Raw genomic sequence first — 24,191 nt, forward strand, 5'->3', positions numbered from 1 at the left:
GCTGAGATAACTTCATCAATTATGAAATCTTTCACTGGAATAAATCTACCTGTGTCGTCACGGTTAGTTCTAATGCTTGACGTTATCTGCAAGTGGTCCGATGTCAATGGCGTTTGACAGTTCGCTACTGAGGATAACCGAGATTTATTAAAAACATGTTCATAATCAGTTCCGTCAATAAGTACCTTATATTCAGAATTGTCCAGCACAGCTTGAATTATTCCATAACCCTTTTTGTCAATAATGACGGTTTCTCCAATTACATAATCCGTGTTTTTCGTAAAGAAATTGCAAAGTAGTTCCGGTCTGATTACCTACAGACCTTGCAAATTTGCATATACCTTCCAAATTTGCATACCATTATTAACGGGGTTAATGAACTAAATTATCTCATGGGTTTATGACATGGATATCATGGGTAAGTTATAGGATAAATTGTATTATTTTATCCACATTTGATTGTGAACGTTTGTTATTTGCCAGTTTTATTACTTTTTCTATCTTTAATAGTGAACAGAATAATTCATCACAGACTTTTACCTCAATCCAAACCCGTTGAAACCATAGTTTTTACATTGTGCTCAGTGTGTAATGTTTAGATGGGTTTCATTAGATCATGAAAAGTATATTAACTGGTATATTTAATAGTACATTATTAATAAAGGACAATAGTAACATTATTTACGGGTATATACATTTACGGGTATATTTAATAGTACATTATTAATATAGGACAATAGTAACATTATATTTACGGGTATATTTAATAGTACATTATTAATAAAGGACAATAGTAACATCATTTCAACATTTGGTTGACAGGCACAGTTTCATTTTTGACAAGCTCTAATTGCTTATTTTGACACTAAACAAAATTATTTCCAGGCCTGTTTACATACATTATTATTATGTTGGGAATATTTTGTGATGCATTTAATTTAAACACCGTTGGTTCAAATGTTTTAATTGCCTTTAACTCTTAAATTGTTTAATAGATGACTTTTGTTTGACATCGCCATGTTCAGAAAGATAAGTCTTTAAATAGAATGAAAGAAAGAAAGAACTGTTTTATTTAATGACGCACTCAACACATTTTATTTTACGGTTATATGGCATCAGACATATGGTTAAGAACCACACATGTATTGAGAGAAGAAACCCGCTGTTGCCACTTCATGGGCTACTCTTTTTGATTAGCAGCAAGGGATCTTTTATATGCACTATTCCACAGATAGGGTAGTACATACCACAGCCTTTGATATGCCAGTCGTGGTGCACTGGCTGGAATGAGAAATAGCCCAATGGGCCCACCGACGGGGATCGATCTCACACCGACCGCGCATCAAGCGAGCACTGGGCTACGTCCCTCTTTAAATAGTGTCTCTGATTGCATTTAACTCTTAAATTGTTTAATAGATGACTTTCGTTTAGCATCACAGTGTTCAGAACGATATAGTCTTTAAATAGTGTCTCTGATTGCATTTAACTCTTAAATTGTTTAACAGATGACTTTCGTTTAGCATCGCAGTGTTCAGAACGATATAGTCTTTAAATAGTGTGTCTGATTGCATTTAACTCTGATTTGTTTAATGGATGGCTTTCATATTTGATATGGATGTTCACCAAGTTACAGTGCACACTCTTAATATCATGAATGTAACCCCATGTTAGAAATGTTGAGGTCATTTAAACTTGTTCTAATTATCTTTAACACTTAAATCCTTTAAAGGATAAGTTTAATATTTGGTATAGATGTTCATCACTTTTAATTACTAATAGTGCAGAGGGTCATTTACATAGGGATTTTGGATTATCTGGGGACATGTTTGGTGGTTGGAAGGTTTAATTACAAACTACTAATACAACTGTTCTGGGATTTGTTTGTTTTGTTGTTGTTTGGGGGTGGGGTAGTTTGTTGTTTTTGGGGGAGGTTTTGTGTTGTTTAGGGGTTGTTTTTTTGTTTCGGCTGTTTTTTAATGGGTTTTTTAATGGGGTTTTTTGTTTGTTTTTGTTTTTTGTTTGTTTGTTGTTGGGTTTGTTTTTGTGTTTTTTTGTTTTTTGGGAGGGTGTGTGTGTGTTGCTGATCAATATAATGTTGGCTGCAATGTTTATTTTCAAATCATTCATGCAAGAACAATTATAGTTATAATAATTAGCTCCATGCATTTCACAAAGTGAGGGGCAGGATTTACGTGTAGTTCCATTGGTTGAGTGCTTGTATCACAGGATCGGAGCACCTCATTCGATCCATTCAACTGATTGTATTTATCTCATTCCAACCAGTGCACCACAACTGGTCAATGGTTGACATCCAATAGCCGATAATTAATTAATCGGTGTGCTCTCTTTAAACAAAACAAACTTTAACTTTCACACACTGATCGACCACTGTTTTGGTTATTAAGCTTCATGTTGGTTTTTGATTTAAATGATCTAGCCGCTGCCACTCTTTCACTATCAGGCATTTTAAATAGTTTGCTGAGGAAGAGAATTTGGATTTAAATCAAATCACACAATAAGGGCCTTAGATTTACCTATCTTTGTCATTTTGTTCTTAAAATTAATTTTGTTTTATTTGTTTGTCAAAAAGGACACAATGCAATGCACTGGTAACTCTGATGGACAAGCAAGTGAAAGAAGACACAGAATACAAACAGGTTTGATATTTGCATATTGTATTTAACTTGGTTATTTTTACCTCCAAAATTGATTTGACTTTGTTTTACTATATACTATGGTCGATGACAAACAATTTCCTCAACATCATTAAATTTTGCTTTGTACTCAATAAATTAAAATATATTTCTGTAATTTCATATTTTGTAAATAATAATAATGTATGTGTATGTATGTATGTGTATATATATATAATTTTCTTCAATCACAGTTAAATGCATTACAAAAAATATTTCTATAGCAGTTTTACATTTAACGTTTTTCAGCATTCTAAAAATGGAAGTTATACACCCAGTTTATTGTTATTGTAGGAAGATGCCAAGTGGCGTCATTTAAATTGTGTACAAAACAACAATAATGGTGTGGAAATTGTCTTCAACCTTAGTGACGTGTGTCCTTAATAATCAATATGACGTTTTATACATGTACCTATTTCTACTTTCACCTTCGTCAGTGTTTCTGCCACAAAGTAATTTTAAAAGGCCTTATAGAATTCAATGCAACCACAGTTAATGGGGGATATGGGCGGACTCCCCAGAAAGAAACAGGGTTATGATTAAGAAAAGCACACAGTAATGATAAGAGTAATTAATTTAGCAAAAGGTTAACTTAAAAAAAAAATCTCCAAAAACATTTGGTTTTTTTGCCATACCCATGTTACCCTCTGGCAAAAACCTTGTTCGTGTAACAACATTTTAGTTTAATAAGTACATTTCATTTTAAGATGTGACAAATGACCACTAATTTGGGATTTTGTCTAATTTCTGGAGATATTTGTTTACAAACAATTAACGATAATTGTGTGTGTGTGTGTGTGCGTGTGTATGTGTGTTGCTTTAATCAGAACACACACACAAGTCAATTGAAGCTTGATTCCCACCGCAATGACTACAGATGTTGCCAGGAGCACAGAAGTGATGTGTTCATGTCCAGTCTTGCTCATACATAAAATACAAGTCAGTTGAATCTTGATTCCCACCACAATCACTGCAGATGTTGCCAGGAGCACAGAAGTGATGTGTTCATGTCCAGTCTTGCTACGATATAAAACACAAGTCAGTTGAATCTTGATTCCCACCACAATCACTGGAGATGTTGCCAGGAGCACAGAAGTGATGTGTTCATGTCCAGTCATGCACAAGACCCACAAGACGATAAATAAGACTGTATCTTAAATTATTCTGTTTGATTTTGTTCTTGAAATCGTATCGTATCTCAAACGTTCTTGGTGTTCCCTAATTGACTTGCATGGTGATAATGCCATATTCTTTGATTTCTGGATATATGTAGTGATTGCTACGATATAAAACACAAGTCAGTTGAATCTTGATTCCCACTGCAATCACTGCAGATGTTGCCAGGAGCACAGAAGTGATGTGTTCATGTCCAGTCTTGCCCCTACATAAAACACAAGTCAGTTGAATCTTGATTCCCACCACAATCACTGCAGATGTTGCTAGGAGCACAGAAGTGATGTGTTCATGTCAAGTCTTGCGCCTACATAAAACACAAGTCAGTTGAATCTTGATTCCCACCACAATCACTGCAGATGTTGCCAGGAGCACAGAAGTGATGTGTTCATGTCCAGTCTTGCCCCTACATAAAACACAAGTCAGTTGAATCTTGATTCCCACCACAATCACTGCAGATGTTGCTAGGAGCACAGGAATGATGTGCTCATGTCCAGTCTTGCTCCTACATAAAACACAAGTCAGATGAATCACTGCAGATGTTGCCTTGAGCACAGAAGTGATGTGTTCATGTCCAGTCTTGCACAAGACCCACAAGACGATAAAGAAGACTGTATCTTGAATTATTTTGTTTGATTTTGTTCTTGAAATCGTATCATATCTCAAACGTTCTTGGTGTTCCCTAATTGACTTGCATGGTGATAATGCCATATTCTTTGATTTCTGGATATATGTAGTGATTGCTACGATATAAAACACAAGTCAGTTGAATCTTGATTCCCACCACAATCACTGCAGATGTTGCCAGGAGCACAGGAGTGATGTGTTCATGTCCAGTCTTGCTCATACATAAAACACAAGTCAGTTGAATCTTGATTCCCACCACAATCACTGCAGATGTTGCCAGGAGCACAGAAGTGATGTGTTCATGTCCAGTCTTGCTACGATATAAAACACAAGTCAGTTGAATCTTGATTCCCACCACAATCACTGGAGATGTTGCCAGGAGCACAGAAGTGATGTGTTCATGTCCAGTCATGCACAAGTCCCACAAGACGATAAATAAGACTGTATCTTAAATTATTCTGTTTGATTTTGTTCTTGAAATCGTATCGTATCTCAAACGTTCTTGGTGTTCCCTAATTGACTTGCATGGTGATAATGCCATATTCTTTGATTTCTGGATATATGTAGTGATTGCTACGATATAAAACACAAGTCAGTTGAATCTTGATTCCCACTGCAATCACTGCAGATGTTGCCAGGAACACAGAAGTGATGTGTTCATGTCCAGTCTTGCCCCTACATAAAACACAAGTCAGTTGAATCTTGATTCCCACCACAATCACTGCAGATGTTGCTAGGAGCACAGAAGTGATGTGTTCATGTCAAGTCTTGCGCCTACATAAAACACAAGTCAGTTGAATCTTGATTCCCACCACAATCACTGCAGATGTTGCCAGGAGCACAGAAGTGATGTGTTCATGTCCAGTCTTGCCCCTACATAAAACACAAGTCAGTTGAATCTTGATTCCCACCACAATCACTGCAGATGTTGCTAGGAGCACAGGAATGATGTGCTCATGTCCAGTCTTGCTCCTACATAAAACACAAGTCAGTTGAATCACTGCAGATGTTGCCTTGAGCACAGAAGTGATGTGTTCATGTCCAGTCTTGCACAAGACCCACAAGACGATAAAGAAGACTGTATCTTGAATTATTTTGTTTGATTTTGTTCTTGAAATCGTATCATATCTCAAACGTTCTTGGTGTTCCCTAATTGACTTGCATGGTGATAATGCCATATTCTTTGATTTCTGGATATATGTAGTGATTGCTACGATATAAAACACAAGTCAGTTGAATCTTGATTCCCACCACAATCACTGCAGATGTTGCCAGGAGCACAGGAGTGATGTGTTCATGTCCAGTCTTGCTCCTACATAAAACACAAGTCAGTTGAATCTTGATTCCCACCGTAATCACTGCAGATGTTGCCTTGAGCACAGAAGTGATGTGTTCATGTCCAGTCTTGCACAAGACCCACAAGACGATAAAGAAGACTGTATCTTGAATTATTTTGTTTGATTTTGTTCTTGAAATCGTATCGTATCTCAAACGTTCTTGGTGTTCCCTAATTGACTTGCTTGGTGATAATGCCATATTCTTTGATTTCTGGATATATGTATGTATTGAAACCATTAAGTATATTTTCTACTTCATACAAGTAACATGTTACCCAGTATATGTGATTTTGGGCAAGTACTTTTCATAAACACAATACTAATTAGGGGTGGGAAGATATTGTTAGTTTAGTAGGCTGTTTTAACCTGCATTTCAACAATACTTTCAAATCTTATGATTACTTTAGATTTAAAAAAAATTGTATTGATCAAAGATGAACAAACGTGAATGTTTATGGCAGTTTCTTATTGAGGAACATATTCCATTGATATAAACCAACTGAACTAAATCTGAATGACAAAAGTGTCATCTGCGATCAAGGCTGCATCTCTGCACAATACAGTCAAACAGGTATTTGGCAAAATAGTGGTTGATTCCATGAATTTCTATCTAGTGTCACATCTATAAGAGGACATCTTTACTTTGCTCTACCACAAAGAGAAATCCCACTCTCAGACTAGTTTACTAAATCAGACAGAGCACAATGGAATAGATATATCTCTGATGACAGGCACTCATCATTCACTGTTAAAACAGCTGACATGTCTGTCACTTCATTAATGTTTAGTTGTTAGAATTGTTGATGGATTGAAAACTAAGTGGGGAACATTGGTAAGAGTACAGCTGCATCATTTGTACCCTGCTAGCTGTATCTGTACTGTTTTTCCTCTTTAACTTATAAACTGCATCATTTGTACCCTGCTAGCTGTATCTGTACTGTTTTTCCTCTTTAACTTATGAACTGCATCATTCGTACCCTGCTAACTGTGTCTGTACTGCTTTTCCTCTTTAACTTATGAACTGCATCATTCGTACCCTGCTAGCTGTATCTGTACTGCTTTTCCTATTTAACTTATGAACTGCATCATTCGTACCCTGCTAGCTGTATCTGTACTGTTTTTCCTCTTTAACGTTTTTCCTCTTTAACTTATAAACTGCATTATTTGTACCCTGCTAGTTGTGTCTGTACTGCTTTTCCTATTTAACTTATGAACTGCATCATTTGCACCCTGCTAGCTGTGTCTGTACTGCTTTTCCTATTTAACTTATGAACTGCATCATTTGTACCCTGCTAGCTGTGTCTGTACTGCTTTTCCTATTTAACTTATGAACTGCATCATTCGTACCCTGCTAGTTGTGTCTGTACTGCTTTTCCTATTTAACTTATGAACTGCATCATTGGCACCCTGCTAGCTGTGTCTGTACTGCTTTTCCTCTTTAACTTATGAACTGCATCATTTGGACCCTGCTAGCTGTGTCTGTACTGCTTTTCCTATTTAACTTATGAACTGCATCATTTGTACCCTGCTAGCTGTGTCTGTACTGCTTTTCCTATTTAACTTATGAACTGCATCATTTGTACCCTGCTAGCTGTGTCTGTACTGCTTTTCCTATTTAACTTATGAACTGCATCATTTGTACCCTGCTAGCTGTGTCTGTACTGCTTTTCCTATTTAACTTATGAACTGCATCATTCGTACCCTGCTAGCTGTGTCTGTACTGCTTTTCCTATTTAACTTATGAACTGCATCATTCGTACCCTGCTAGCTGTGTCTGTACTGCTTTTCCTATTTAACTTATGAACTGCATCATTGGTACCCTGCTAGCTGTGTCTGTACTGCTTTTCCTATTTAACTTATGAACTGCATCATTCGCACCCTGCTAGCTGTGTCTGTACTGCTTTTCCTATTTAACTTATGAACTGCATCATTCGCACCCTGCTAGCTGTGTCTGTACTGCTTTTCCTATTTAACTTATGAACTGCATCATTCGCACCCTGCTAGCTGTGTCTGTACTGCTTTTCCTATTTAACTTATGAACTGCATCATTCGCACCCTGCTAGCTGTGTCTGTACTGCTTTTCCTATTTAACTTATGAACTGCATCATTCGCACCCTGCTAGCTGTGTCTGTACTGCTTTTCCTATTTAACTTATGAACTGCATCATTTGCACCCTGCTAGCTGTGTCTGTACTGCTTTTCCTATTTAACTTATGAACTGCATCATTCGCACCCTGCTAGCTGTGTCTGTACTGCTTTTCCTATTTAACTTATGAACTGCATCATTCGCACCCTGCTAGCTGTGTCTGTACTGCTTTTCCTATTTAACTTATGAACTGCATCATTTGCACCCTGCTAGCTGTGTCTGTACTGCTTTTCCTATTTAACTTATGAACTGCATCATTTGCACCCTGCTAGCTGTGTCTGTACTGCTTTTCCTATTTAACTTATGAACTGCATCATTCGTACCCTGCTAGCTGTGTCTGTACTGCTTTTCCTATTTAACTTATGAACTAGCTGTGTCTGTACTGCTTTTCCTCTTTTACTTATAAACTACACCATATGGGGGAAATAAAAATATGGTTTGTTTCCAGTTATCTGACCAACTCTAATTTTAATCCGCCTTCAATACAAAAAAAATAAACTATTAGCAAGAAAAATATATAAAATTTATCACTTTGACTTCATGCATGGTGATCCATTTACAATGCTATAAATAAATTTCCAAAATTTACAAAGAAAAAAAATCGACCTACATGCACATATCCTTTTATCATTCTTTTTTTGTCTATGTAATAGGAAAAAACAAGGTTTTTTGTTCAATATGTTAGGAGTTAATGAGGGCATTTCAGCCCCCGAAAATTGTAAATTGCCCAATTTTCACCTCTCCTAATCTGTAATAGTTTATCTTAAACCCCTTTGAATATTTCCAGATAGCGGCTAAAACCAAGCCTGTATTGGATGTTCTAGAGACCATTAGTGACTGTTTGTTGGAATCCGTCCAGTCAGAAATAGAAGGACCAGTGAACATCCAATCAGATCAGATGTCGCTGACGGTTCAACAGATCGAGCCGACTGTTGATGCATTTAACATTATAGCTAATCCTCAGGACCATGATAAGCAAGGTGGCTCCATTTTGTTCCCCAATGACATGAAGAGTGGAACAGACAAACCTTTCGACTTGCAGGTACACTTCTTAAATCCTTCCTGTTTACAAATTGATGGTGATCAATAAACTGCTGACCAGAAATTATGCAGGTGAGTAATTGTTCTCAATGTCATTAACATTCATTTTGAATTCAAGAAATTAGTTAACTTGGTGTCCAATGAGACCAGCAGTTTTTTTCTTGCACACAAATTGCTTGTGTCAAACCATAAAGACTGTACTTTTATCATTTACATTTGGGATTATCCTTCTCTTTTTGTGTTCATAATAAATTGCTAAAACTGACCTGGTTATAATGTCAAAATAATTGATGATGTAACAGGCACTGAATTGGAGGATTGTTGTTTTCAGTAATCAAAAAAAGATATTAAAAAATGTAATCTAGATCATTTTTGATTCCATCTCTTCATCTTATACTTAGACCCAAAAGCTGGGATTAATTTGTATTTTTTCTTTAATATTTGTGGGTTTTTTAAAATGTTTATTAATGCAAAAAAAACCATCTTAAACAATAGTGTCTTCTGGAGCCTCAAGTTAAATATGGTAACAGTATATAAATCTTAAGGCAGAAATGACATGTTTATATGATATTTATGACTGCTAGCTTGTGACAGGTGTTTGATACAGAATATACAGGTACCTCATCCACCGGTACTAACGTCTTATCAAATTTGTTATTTCATAAGATCATATCAAGATAAAATTAAAGTTTGTTTTGTTTAAGACACTACTAGAGCACCTTGAGTAATTAATTATTGGCTATTGGACGTCAACATTTGATATGTAGTCTTCATTTCAGACAAAACCCACTACATTTTTTTTTAATAGCAGCAAAAAATATTTTATACCACTTTCCCATAGACAGGACAACACATACTATGTCTTTTGATATACCAGCTGTGGAGCACTGGTTCAGATGGGGAAACACTCAGTGGCTTCCACCATGTGTGACTTTTAATGACTCACTGTTGAGACGTAATGCCATTACACTAACTCCCTCCCTCCCCCTCCCTCCCTCCCTCCCTCCTCTCTCTCTCTCTCTCTCTCTCTCTCTCTCTCTCTCTCTCTCTCTCTCTCTCTCTCTCTCTCTCTCTCTCTCTCTCTCTCTCTCTCTCTCCAGTAACAACTAATCACTAACCCTGTCAAGGACAGACCAGACAGCTGAGATGTGTGTGCCCAGGATATCATGGTAGAACCTTATTTGGATATAGGTAACCATTATTAATGAGTCCACTCTTGTTTATTTCTCTTTTTTTTTTTAAATGTAATTTCTTTGGCAGGCATGCATGTAATAGGAATGATGAAAAGCTATATAATTTGGATCAATAAATGTAATTAAGTTCTTTCCTGCAAGTAGGGTGTCACCTAAAAGGGGAAGTTATATGCGTAGGATATTTGTGTTGATGGGTCTCTGTAGATAAAGGATCTGCGTGTTGATTGCTCTAACTCGGGGGGGGGGGGGGGGGGGGGGGGGGGGTTAGCAGAATGGTGTTTTAGCCTGTTTTATTAAGGTGCGTCTACTCATTTTACGACGTATGTCTTCATTAGTACACAAACATGTAGTAACAAGATTTTCCATAATCATAGAATATCTGATAAACGTTATCATATCAGTGGTTAGCTACACATAACGGCTTTCTAATAAGTATAAACACATGACTCAGATACAGCAGAAAAGAAGCCATACCCCTTAAATTTGAAAATCAAATTCTTTAAAAAGTTGTTATTCATATTGGTGGATTTTTTTTGGCATCAGAAGATTTTTGTTCATTTATAAATGTTTATTATCAGAATGTACACTCATATCCAAGGGTGGGGTGGGTGTGTGTAACTATCCCAACATTTTCCTGTTTTTGTCCTCAAATGTTAGACATGCCATATTTGAACATCTGAAGTTGGATAATGCCCTTTGAATCCCCTTTGACAAGTCGGGGCCCTTTGGCCCCTTTAGGTTTCTTCCCCCTTTCCCTCAGACTGGCAGTGCCCCTTCCACACTTTGAAGTAGACAGTGTGGACCCTGATATCATCCAGGCTACATCCTCATCTTTCAGTTGAAAAGTAGCCTAGAATAAAGTCATTTGACAATGGCCTTTTAACTATTTTTGTTAAAGAGACAATCCTGAGATTACTGCTGTTAAAGCATGTGCACCCAACTTTTGATAGAGAAGTTAACACCACAAGTCCTGTGATTGGTTATAAATGTGAGTGTTTTGGTTGTAAAAAACATTTAGTTTCATCTCAGCAAAAAAATGTGTGCAATTTTATTTCATCTAGTATACCACTGTGTCAAGTAGCCTTGTGCTTTAGACATGTAATGGGTACCTGTTAAAAAGTACTAAAATTTTGTACGGAACTAGGGTAGTCAAAGATGCTACCCATTATGTCTAAAATGAGCAGCTCCACCCACAATATTTTCTGATTCACTTTAAGAGTGAGTGGTGGTAGTATTTGTATCGGTGGTCTATGCTGCAGGTAGGAGGTTTAGCCGCATATATTACTATTGTCATCTATGGGATTTGATTTGGTAGTATACACCCTAATATAGCCTTTTTAACCCTGTCTTCTAATAACCTGATTTGTAACTCCCCAGTAATTTTGTATGTGCAAAAGACGAACACATACAGGTAGGAAGTGAAGTGAAGTTTGAACTACTACAAATATTACGACTGAACATGTACATATTGATGTTATGGATACTGATATTCTAAAAGTAAAAGGCATCATTTAATGTGTAATTTGGGATATTATGATCTCCCGTGGATCTGGGGGACCCCAGAATCAGTTTTCATAGTTTAATTATGTTATCAAAGCAACAAAACACTGTGAAAATGATATAATCCTTTGCTTTCAAACACATAGTTAAGTACATGTACTAGAATTACACGTAGAAAAGATTTTGACTGAAAACCATGTACCCGTCGGTGGTCTTGTGACATGTAAGGTGGCTGGAGAAAAGACCAATGAATACCTTGTACCATTACAAGTGTATGACGAGGAATGGTAAATTCAGATGATTTAGCATAATTTTCATAGCCATTACAGCAACATCAATTATTGTCACTTCAGCAAAAATTACATTTGTCTGTTTAGCCTCTGTTTTATGCTGACAATTTTATCTTAATATATAATTCAGTAATGCTTTGATCCTCTGAGTTGCCTTCTGCGGATTCTCATTCAAACTTTGATGACCAATTATCTCCATTGGGACAAGTTTACATTTGGCGAGATGGGGTCAATTAACATCCATTTTTCATAAGCTCTTTTATTGTTTCATTCCATCTAAAACTTTCGCTCACCAGCTTAGTCATTAGCTTGTCTTACCTTCAAAGACCCAAGACCATTACTTATCAACCAGACCAAACATTAAGATTAATTAACTCTGAACAGTGAGAACCGTACCGGCCATAATGGTGCTGGTTAAAAACAAAACAAATGAAGAAAATTCTTCCATAATTACGGCTTCATTGCATAATTATTTTCCTGTGCTACATGATGTGTATATGTCCATCATATCCAAATATATCATCCATAATTACTGTCGTTTAGCAAAATCACCCTGGGATGTGCGTTTTCTTGAACAGTTCACCCCCATCTGGGCTAAGTTGAACATACTGTTGCCTCCAACAGTATTATAGGCAAGCAGTTCCTCTCTTCTGATTCTAAATCTCTTCTTAGTAGAAGCCGCTCAAGAGCATCTGCAAAATGCTATGTACAATCCTTGCCCTATTGTAGTTTGTTTCTGAAGACCTGCCTAAAACCAGGGCACAATATTTCACGTGGACCGCAGTTCTGTTCATGTGTCGGTTAGGCAAAATGAAATTTACGCGAACCACAAATCGGTTACGTCGTGACTGTTAGACGTTCAGAAATTAAAACTAGCAGACTTCACGATTACAGGAAGTTTATTCATGCAGACATACTACTAGTGGTTTACTATGTGTTTACAGTCTCGTTTAACCATGTTGATCATTCGATACCACGGTAACATCATCCAGCCAATATAACAGAGTGTAAAGATATGTTAGTGCTGCATAGTTATTTGGGGAATGAGTCCTTTGGATTAACATGTTGATGCTCTAACATGTTTAATGAATAGACTATTGTTATTTGCTTTGGTCAGATAATTTCAGCAGCGTCTATGCTTTCTGTAATACAATCTATGGTCTATTATAAAGAGTATAGAAGTGGCAATATTAATTATATCAAAATGTTCCATCCAAAGTCAAAACCCAAAGCATTTGTTTTAGACATAAGTGGCATAAACTGACTATTGGTGCTTTTGTAACTGTTGTAAAAGTACTGGCAAACCAGTTTCAGTTTCACAGACATGGTCATAGATGCACTGGTTGCTAAAATAGGTAAGGTATTCACTTTAATGTCGTGTTGGTGCTTACTACATACTAACAAATTTTTTTAATTATTTTTGGAGAGGGTCCCAATTGTTGCCTTTCAGAGTCTTGACTGACACAACAGAAGAAAGAGAATGAAATGAATATTTGTTTAATGCCTCCTCAGTGCACCTGAAACCAATGCTGTTTGATGTCTGATACTTTTGTTATTTATGCATGTGGTTGATATAGGGAGAGGGAGGATGTTGACACTGAATAGACTACACCTAATCATAAAGCAGCAAGGGATATTTTGTATACACTTTTCAAAGGAGGCCACCACATGTACACTAATACTATCTTATTGATACACTTTTCAAAGGAGGCCACCACATGTACACTAATACTATCTTATTGATACACTTTTCAATGGAGGCCACCACATGTACACTAATACTATCTTACTGATACACTTTTCATTGGAGGCCACCACATGTACACTAATACTATCTTATTCATACACTTTTCATTGGAGGCCACCACATGTACACTAATACTATCTTATTGATACACTTTTCAAAGGAGGCCACCACATGTACACTAATACTATCTTATTGATACACTTTTCGTTGGAGGCAACCACATGTACACTAATACTATCTTATTGATACACTTTTCATTGGAGGCCACCACATGTACACTAATACTATCTTATTGATAAACTTTTCAATGGAGGCCACCACATGTACACTAATACTATCTTATTGATACACTTTTCATTGGAGGCCACCACATGTACACTAATACTATCTAGCAGGTCATACAAAAGTGTGCACATCGGTTTTTTGGTTCATACTTGCATAAACCAAAACATTATTTCGGTCAAATCTTATAATTAAATTTATATGCATACTTTAACAATACATAACTGAATTTATTTTGTTTAGCTTTAAATATGTCTGTAGTATTGTTTGTGTAAACTTCATTGATACTTATGTCGCGTAAGAATGCGAATGTTCATTCACTATTATTTGAATCAGGTGATTTTTTGTAAATGACGTCATTTCCTCTAGCTGCTGTGCATTTTTACGGATCATTAAGTTATATTGGGAGGAATTGTCCTATTCGTGTTTAGTTTATATTTTATGAAAGTGAATGTAGGGAACGTGTCTAACATTTATGCTGTCGGTGGAACCGTTTAATTTTCACCAACAGCTGTTGAACATCGCTTACAAGTAAGTTACAGGCGTGAAGTTTCCTACATGATTTCTTTGGCCAATGACAGTCTCATGTCATTAGCGAAGAGGTTTTTTTTTGTGTGGGTTTTTTTAATCAATGCGTATAGATCCATATGTCTACTCTGCTATAGTATTTTCCATTAATTTATTGTATACATTTTTTGTAGCTTTCACATGTGTTTTCTTCAAAATATCTAAATATGATTGCCAGAATAATCCGGCTTGTTGCACTAAAGTAGTGCAAGTTGGGGGGGGGGGGGGGGGGGGTAGTAGCCGTGGCTTAATGTTTTTGGGTTCATCGAGATATGAACTTGAAAAAAAAAGCACCTCTGGACCAATCAGATTGCCGTAAAGTGTATAGGCGCAAAGAAAATTTTATTATTATTATTTGAATCAGGTGATTTTTTTGTAAATGACATCATTTCTTCTAGCTGCTGTGCATTTTTACGTATCATTTAGTTATATTGGAAGGAATTGTCCTATTCGTGTTTAGTTTATATTTTATGAAAGTGAATGAAGGGAACGTGTCTAACATTTATGCTGTTGGTGGAACCGTTTAATTTTCGCCAACAGCTGTTGAACATCGCTTACAAGTAAGTTACAGGTGTGAAGTTTCCTACATGATTTCTTTGGCCAACAACCGAGTCTCGCGTCATGATTAGCGAAGAGGCAGTAGGGGTAGTAGGCGTAGCTTAATTTTTGGGGGTTCATCGAGATATGAACGAAAAGAAAAAGCACCTCTGGACCAATCAGATTGCCATAAAGTGTATAGATGCAAAGAAAATTTAATTATTGCATAATTGAAAAGCAACTTTTTAAAGACATTTGTTTCAAATTTAAGGGGTAGGGTTTCATTTCTGTTGTCCTTCATTTCGTACTTAGACATATTATGTAGAGTAAAAGGTTTGTACTCATTGGAAAGCCCTTACGTGTAGGTATCTAGTGATGTGATAACTTTTATCATATCATCTAGGATTATGGAGAAAATTGTTATTATGTGTTTGTGTACTAATAAAAAAATATGTCGTAAAATGAGTCACGGTACCCAATTTTGCCCCTGAGTTGGAGCGATCGTCAAGCAGTTCTTTTGTCTAGAGAGGTTCAGCAACACAAATATCCTACTCCTATAAATTGCCCTTCCAGGTGACACCTCACCCGCGCCTACACACAGATTAATTTTACAACTCAGAAATATTAATTTCCAAGCACACTGGAACAAAGAATAAGCACAATATAAATAGACATGTATGAATGGGTTTTTGTCATATTCCACGTACATCCGCTATAGTATTACTGATTGAGTTCTTAATTTCTTCTTATTTCTTCAGATGATGATTATGAAGAAGAATCCATTTCAGTGGTCACCAACGGCAGATGTAGTGAATTTACCAGTGATGAAGATCTCAGTAAAAAATGATGGAAAAAGCCTTAATCCATCGGATCTGTCTGTGCCGGCAGATATCTTCATATCAGTAAACTGTAGGCATTTGTTTTGTTTTTAAATTGGGTTGTGGGTTTTTTCACCGAGAGGTTTTCAAACAATATACCCAATTTTAAAATTGCCTAAAAAAAACCATGTTTAAATAACCGTTCCGTGAAACACAAGACACAGATTTTTCCTTTTCCAACCAGTGCTTCACAACTGATATGTGTTGTCCTGTCTGGGAAACTGTGTGTAAAAGATCCCTTGCTTCTAATCCTCTATGACTGTCAGAATTATCAAATGTTTGACATCCAGTAGCTGATGTTAGTCAGTGTCCTTTACTGGTGTTGTTAAATAAAACATACTTCAAACATTCACAAAAAGCAAATAGAGTACCTTTCAAATTATTTCCAGCAGAAAAGCCTTGTGGGAAAAACTTACACGGACTACAACAGTCATTCCAAGGTGGCATTTACAAATCTGTAGCATGTTTTACCAGACAGCAAAAAAATGGTACACTACAAACACAAAGCATTAGTGAATGCCCAAACTCATTTTGAAGAGTGAGAAGTAGTCTTTGTCTCACATTTTAACATGGAAGCACTTCAAGAAATTAGTCTCAAAATTAGACTGTATTCTAACGTTTTTACAAGTTTTGAAGACTTGAAACAAATGTTGATAAAATCATAAGATTTATGTAATTGCTTCTGAAAATTAAGGATTCTTGATGTAGGTGAAATATTTTCAAAAATGAGATGGAAAGCACAAAGCATTTAAAGCTGCTTGTAAAGCTGATTATCAAAAGCCATTTGGTGCCTGCCCGCTGTCAGCATTAAGTTTGTAAAGCTGCTTGTGAAGCTGATTATCAAAACACATTTGGTGCCTGCCCGCTGTCAGCATTAAGTTTGTAAAGCTGCTTGTGAAGCTGATTATCAAAACACATTTGGTGCCTGCCCGCTGTCAGCATTAAGTTTGTAAAGCTGCTTGTGAAGTTGATTATCAAAAAACATTTGGTGCCTGCCCGCTGTCAGCATTAAGTTTGTAAAGCTGCTTGTGAAGTTGATTATCAAAAAACATTTGGTGCCTGCCCGCTGTCAGCATTAAGTTTGTAAAGCTGCTTGTGAAGTTGATTATCAAAAAACATTTGGTGCCTGCCCGCTGTCAGCATTAAGTTTGTAAAGCTGCTTGTGAAGTTGATTATCAAAACACATTGTATACCTGGAGCGGTATTTTGTGCCTGCCCCCTTGTCGAGGGGAGCCATTCTGTGGAAATCTAAAATGATAACTGGTGTTTATTCTCCCATGGGCATCGTCTAATCTGTTCTTGTTAAAGGTATTGGTCTGTGAGAAAGCGTATATTAAAAAATCTTTTGTAGCTTTATTGTCAAAATTTACCAAATGTGTGTGATCCAGTATCCGGTGATTATTAAGTGAATTTGCTGTATTATGATCGCTAAACTAAACAAACTGATGTTTACTTAGTGTTAGTGTACAGGGCTTTAATATTATAATGTTATTATTATACTTGTTCATCATATATTTATGGATGCAATTATCAGTGACATCGAATACAGTTTATGGTAATTGGACATTTAATTCTGCACAATTCTTGTCGGCTTTTTATTTAATTGCTGACAATGTTTGATTTAAAACTGCTGTAGGCAGGCTCAAAATTGCCATAGATGACTATTTCACCTACTGTATATTTTCATTTTGGATACTGCACCATTAACGTCATGGCTGTTTAATTGATATAATATTTCATAATAGTTTTTCATAAAAGATAATATATATCTTACATTTTCAGTACAATCAAAGTATGTGATATTTTTCAAATCACATACATATAAGAATTTGATGACTTTGCAAATTAGATGTAAATTAATGGAGGTCACTGCACTTGGTTTATTGACATTTAAGCAAACGTACTAGGGTGACACTCCATAATTGAAGTATGCATTCATAGTCGTCAAACAAAAACATTTCAATAGCAATTTTACATTGAAATCTGTCCAGCGTTCAGATAACAAAAACGTTAAACACTAGTTTATTTTGTAAGTTCAACATCCAAAATGATGTCATTCGAGTTTGATGTAATTTCCATTCAAAAAGACACTGTGCCACATATTCTTACATCATTTGAATATCTAGTAATGCAGACTGGAATTAAAGCTGCATGTACAGTTTACAAAAACACGTATTAAACTTTAGATTATATGATAAAGAGATTATTAACCTTGTGTGTTTCAGTATCGTCAATATCATATACATGTATTAGGAATAAAAATAAATATAGAGTTAACCAAATATTGACTCAGATCTTAAGTACATAAATACAAATGTAAAAAAAAAAAAAATTCATATATTAAAAAGATTTTTTTTTTTTTTTTTTTTATCAAATCATACATTTTTTAAATTTAAGCCGATAAAAATTGTTATTCTATCAAAAATAAATTAATCAATGGATTGTATCTCTATAAATTATAAAATTAAAATCACTGTGGATGTTAGAAGAATCTAAATTTTATTTCTAAGAAACATGAATTTATAAGAAAATTATAATAACTAAATACAGTTATACCAAATGTTTTGTAGAAGAACAAATACAAAATTCCACACCTAATTCATAAAGTCTAGGAATAGTGTTTGTCGCACATTGGTTTGTGGCATCAAAGATGCAGAGCTAAAATGTTTACACATCGATGTCTTGTCATTTTTCGTGGCAATCCTTTCATCAACTTCATATACAAGGGGCAGTTAACACTTCTAACAATGCTGTTGTATGTTATGGGAGCATGGGTTCGGCTCTCATTGACACATCAGGGGACAATATTTCAAAATCTGAGGTAACCGGAAGTCTGTTCACGTGTTTTTTACCTAGGTAACCAATTGTTCGGTTACGTGAATTATATTTGCATAACCTGTGGATTACCTGATCGGTTACCTCAAAGTTACATTGAAATTATATTTCAAATACACAATTTTTAGCTCAAACATAAAGTTAAAACAAAATACAACAAAAAACTAAACGTTTTATAAAAGTTTCTTTAATGCTTGCAAATTGAAAGAAGTGACTTGTAGATGTTTCTTTTGTTTTCGTATGATCGTAGCATTGTAGATTTATTATTATTATTATTATTATTATTATTATTATTATTCACCACTTGCCATCGGGATTGCAAAAAGTAATTTTTAGTTGCCCGAATCTAAAAAACACTGTCCTCGGGCATCGGGCCACCGTATTCTAGAACCTCTGTGCAGCTTGCGGAAGTTAATACTATTGTAAAAGGACTAAATAACAGCCCAGTACTGAAACAAAATAGATACATTTGGAGGAAAAATGCCCATTCCCTGGTGCATGATTAGACTAATAATTTTCTTTCATAAAAAAAACAAATAAAGGCTACCATGTGTCACTGATATGTAAAATTTAGTATACAGCAGATTAAAAAAGCCCACCAAAAACCCAAACAACAAATGTCCAGTTCCTCTGAACTATAAAACAGGCTACTCATTGGTGCATGAATAAATCTTATAATAACATAAAAAGAAAGATCACAATTTGACACTGATATTTTGCGGTGGCAATGCTACTTTCACTTTATCGCTGGCACTTCAATACTACAGTGGTGTTCCAAATGTTTGTTATTTAAAGCTCATTATGCGATGTTAGTATTTGTGAAATTTTTGCATTTTTGTTTACGTTAAAACCGTTTTCAACCTTTGTAAAATTATAGGCAATCCAATATTATGTCTACATATATTCCTTTAGAGATAGAATAGCAGCATATAATTTAAGCGCCTTAGCGGTCCGTGCACATTTCTTTAAAACTTTTTCCTCGACTCTATACTGAGCCTTTGGTCGCAAGTTACAACCGTTGGAATATACTGTTGTCTACTGTCTACTACATCAAGTATCTAAAAATCAGTCTAAAACATTTGTCGGAATACTAGCAGTATGTCTGCATGAATAAACTTACTTTAATCGTGAAGTTTGCAAGTTTTCATTTCTGAACGTCTACAGGTCACGACGTAACCGATTTGCGGTTCGCGTAAATTTAATTTTGCGTCACCGACACGCGAACAGAATGGCGGTTCGCGTGAAATATTGTGCCCTGCACATGCGTATTCCTCCTTACATCCGAATCTCTTGATTATGTCACCAAAAGAAAGTCAGCATAGCGGTAACAGTGTTGTCACTGAACAAACACCGAGCCCGCTGCCTTCTTTTTCAATTAATAACTAAAGTACTAATCAAAATTATACCCAGGTGATTTTCCAGTCTTATATATTAGTTAAGAAAATCCCTGGAATAAAAACCATAAAAATGTTTCAGTAGTATCATGACCTGTTATGGTATTCAAACAACTGGTAGAAAAAATGACAATAAATGGCCTGTTATAGATAGAAATATGAGATTTTACTGCAAAACATATGTAATTTGGAACAGACTATAACACCCAGATTGATATTGATTAAAGCTGACAGGTGAAATCACAAGTACTAAGCTAAGCAGAGGGTTGGTCTCAGGTGTGTTCAATATCAAACTGGGTGTTATAGTCTGTTTCAAATTACATGTACACATGTATGTTTTACAGTAAAATTATAAATACATCTCATATTTCTATCTATAATTGGTCATTTATTGTCATTTTTGGTACCGGTTGTTGGAATACCATAACAGGTCATGGTAATACTGAAACATTTTAATGGTTTTTATTCCAGGTAGTTTTATAACTAATATGTAAGACTGGAAAATTACCTTGGTATAATTTTGATTAGTACTTTAGTTAACATATCAACACAACTTGATCCTACTTTTACCAGTCCACAAGTTCTTTAAGCCACAAGTCATGTGACTATTTGTATTTTGTATCAATCATCGTCTGCCCGCTGCCTTCTTTTTCAATTAACAACTAGTTAACATATCAACACAACTTGATCCTACTTGTACCAGTCCACAATTTCTTTAAGCCACAAGTCATGCGACTACTTGCATTCTGTAACAATTGTCGTCTGCCCGCTGCCTTCTTTTTCAATTAACAACTAGTTAACATATCAACACAACTTGATCCTACTTTTACCAGTCCACAATTTCTTTAAGCCACAAGTCATGTTACTACTTGCATTCTGTAACCATCGTCGTCTGCCCGCTGCCTTCTTTCTCAATTAACAACTAGTTAACATACCAACACAACTTGATCCTACTTTTACCAGTCCACAATTTCTTTAAGCCACAAGTCATGCGACTACTTGCATTCTGTAACCATCGTCGTCTGCCCGCTGCCTTCTTTCTCAATTAACAACTAGTTAACATACCAACACAACTTGATCCTACTTTTACCAGTCCACAATTTCTTTAAGCCATAAATCATGTTACTACTTGCATTCTGTAACCATCGTCGTCTGCCCGCTGCCTTCTTTCTCAATTAACAACTAGTTAACATATCAACACAACTTGATCCTACTTTTACCAGTCCACAATTTCTTTAAGCCACAAGTCATGTTACTACTTGCATTCTGTAACCATCGTCGTCTGCCCGCTGCCTTCTTTCTCAATTAACAACTAGTTAACATATCAACACAACTTGATCCTACTTTTACCAGTCCACAATTTCTTTAAGCCACAAGTCATGTTACTACTTGCATTCTGTAACAATCATTGTCTGCTAGCTGGTTGTTTTGTTTGTTTTTTGAGCTCGATAAGACCATTTTAGTACCTTGTTCAATGGTTGAGTAAATTGCATTCGTTCATCTTGCATGTGAACTGTTACAGAACTACATGTACAAATCAAGTGTTTACAGTCAAATTAGATTTGCTTGTTTTTCAGTATCTAATGTGATGGAAGAAGACAAAATATTCACCTTGAATGTCACATATGACACTATCAATCATAAAGTGAAAAATTCCAGTACTGTACGTGTAATTATTCCAGTAATTAAAGGGAAAACACAGGTTGTGAAAATGTTTGCTGTAGATTCACCATTGAAACTAGAGGTGGTTTTGGGAGCTAGTGAATCTGAAGTAAGCTTCAGGAATCTCGAATTGCATGGGTTTGACTGGCCAGTGGAAGATGAAGCTGGCTTGACATACAAGAACCATAAGCAAGATCCACATCTATTATTCTTGCCAGAAGATATTCTTGGAACGAACGACACTAATTTCTATCTTGTTATTAGAGTTAAGGTGAGTTTTTGTTTATGGTTATATGGCATTTGAAATGTCATTCAACAGTAGTGTTATGTTGTCCAGTTAAACACATTTACCAATAACGAATTTCCCAATAACGTAGGATAAACTGATTGATTGATTGATTGATTGAAACATATTTTATTGCTTTTTAAACAACAAATGGATTAGGCACACATAGTACAACGTACTAGGTCTTCTCCATAATATATACATGTTACGACAGTAATATATATTTTTAATTTAAATATGAACAGGGCCCGTGCTTATAAAATTTTAAGTCTAGACTTTAATAAAGTCCAGACTTTAACGTAATGCTATTTGAATGGTGTTGCCATGACGTTAAAGTCTGGACTTTATTAAAGTCTAGACTTTAAGGTTTATAAGCACGGGGCCAGAGATAAATATTATTGAAAAAGAGAAAGGATAAAGAAAACAGAAAAAAGAAGCAATAACGTTTTCTATGTGTTCGATAATCAGACAGCAGGTTTGCTAAAGGAAAACACAAAACACAAACAAGACATCACAATGATTACATAATGGGTTCAAAAATAATAATAGCAATAAAATAAATAAATAGTAATAATTTTCAAAATCCATACTTCATTTACTATTTAAAGAAAACTGATCATAAGTTGGGCTGTATTTCCATGGTTTATAGTGTACTCAAAGGCAAAAGTTATTGTGACATGCATTGTTTGGAGTAATAAATTTGTGAATGGATTTATGTATGTAAACTAGAGAAAATGTGCATGAAACAGCTTTAAAAAATGCAACCAAACAGTTGTTGCAGCGATTGCATGCTTTGTGCAAGAAACATGGAATATTCGGGAGAAATGCTGTCCAGTGTTCACCATAAAAGGCCAGACATTCAGTCGTAAATCATTGCCACTCTATGCAGCCTTCAGAAGTCCAGAAGTCAGAAAAACACCATTAGTGAACTGTATGATGCAATTTCGTCATGTCACGCCTCAGTGAAAATGACAGATGGCGAGTCATAGGGATGCTTGAATCTGGGACCTTGCAGCATGACATCGCACGTCAATTCAACATCCACAGAAACACCATATGGCACTTATGGCAACAATATCAACAAAACAACCAGGTCAGGGACCACCCGTGACAACCCCTTGCCAAGACACATGGATCTGCAAAACAGGTTCCAGCGAGCAACCCTCACAGCCTGTACCATCCCTTTCTCCATTGTTTAGTAGCCTCAATGAGAAGACGATGCCAGGCCTGTATCAATTCTCAAGGTGGACACACACTCTGGATCCCCTCTAGTGATATGGCTCATTTGCATATAGCAGGTGCGCCCTTTTCATGTTATAACGTTTCATACACGGCAGTAAAATCTTATCATCAATTATCTTTGTCTTTTGTGTGTCACAATAACTTTTGCCTTTTAGTATACAATGGCCATTATAGGCACTTAGCAACAGGTACTCTGTGAGTTTTCATACAGTCTTTTAATTTAACACTGAACGAAAACAGCCAGTACGGGATTTTTATCGACATGTTTTTCTTTGATGATAATAGATAATTGTTATCATAGCTCAACATTTATTTGAAACTTGAGCCATGTCATGTTGATTTTAAGTCAAACTGTTCCAATATTTTTTTTGATCATATGTCAGACAGTATCCAATTCAGTATCAAACATTACTCCAAGGCAGATAATAATAAGAAAGTTCAATAAAGTAAAGAATTGTTGCCCACAACCATTATGCAATTGAAGTTATTATCAATTTGGGGTGGAACATTCTGGTAAAGCATTTGCCTGATGCTCAGTCGGTTCAGGATCCATCCTGGTGTGTGGATCTATTGGGATATTTCTCATTTCAGCCAGTGTACCATGTCTGCTGTATCAAATGTCATGGTATACTTGTGGCATGTTTGTGGCATGATGTACCTAAAAGATCATTTGCTACTAATAGAACAATGTAGCTGGTTTGCTCGCAAAGATTATATGTCAAAAATTACCTAATCTTTGAGATCCAAAACCTGATGATTAAT

General features: G+C 35.8%; 1 protein-coding gene across 1 annotated transcript in view; it reads left to right on the forward strand.

The window, feature by feature from the left end:
* The window catches only part of LOC121383694 (sperm receptor for egg jelly-like), a 183,480-nt gene extending 161,275 nt beyond the window's left edge, over positions 1–22,205 (forward strand). Inside the window, exons 15-18 of the mRNA XM_041513788.1 lie at positions 2,591–2,657; positions 8,763–9,017; positions 15,891–16,041; positions 21,817–22,205. Of these exons, the coding sequence (XP_041369722.1) occupies positions 2,591–2,657; positions 8,763–9,017; positions 15,891–16,041; positions 21,817–22,205 (862 nt within the window). The remainder of the gene's footprint in view (positions 1–2,590; positions 2,658–8,762; positions 9,018–15,890; positions 16,042–21,816) is intronic.
* Positions 22,206–24,191: the final 1,986 nt, after the last annotated feature.

This window comes from Gigantopelta aegis, chromosome 10, assembly GCF_016097555.1.
Source record: "Gigantopelta aegis isolate Gae_Host chromosome 10, Gae_host_genome, whole genome shotgun sequence".
Lineage (NCBI taxonomy): Eukaryota > Metazoa > Mollusca > Gastropoda > Neomphalida > Peltospiridae > Gigantopelta > Gigantopelta aegis.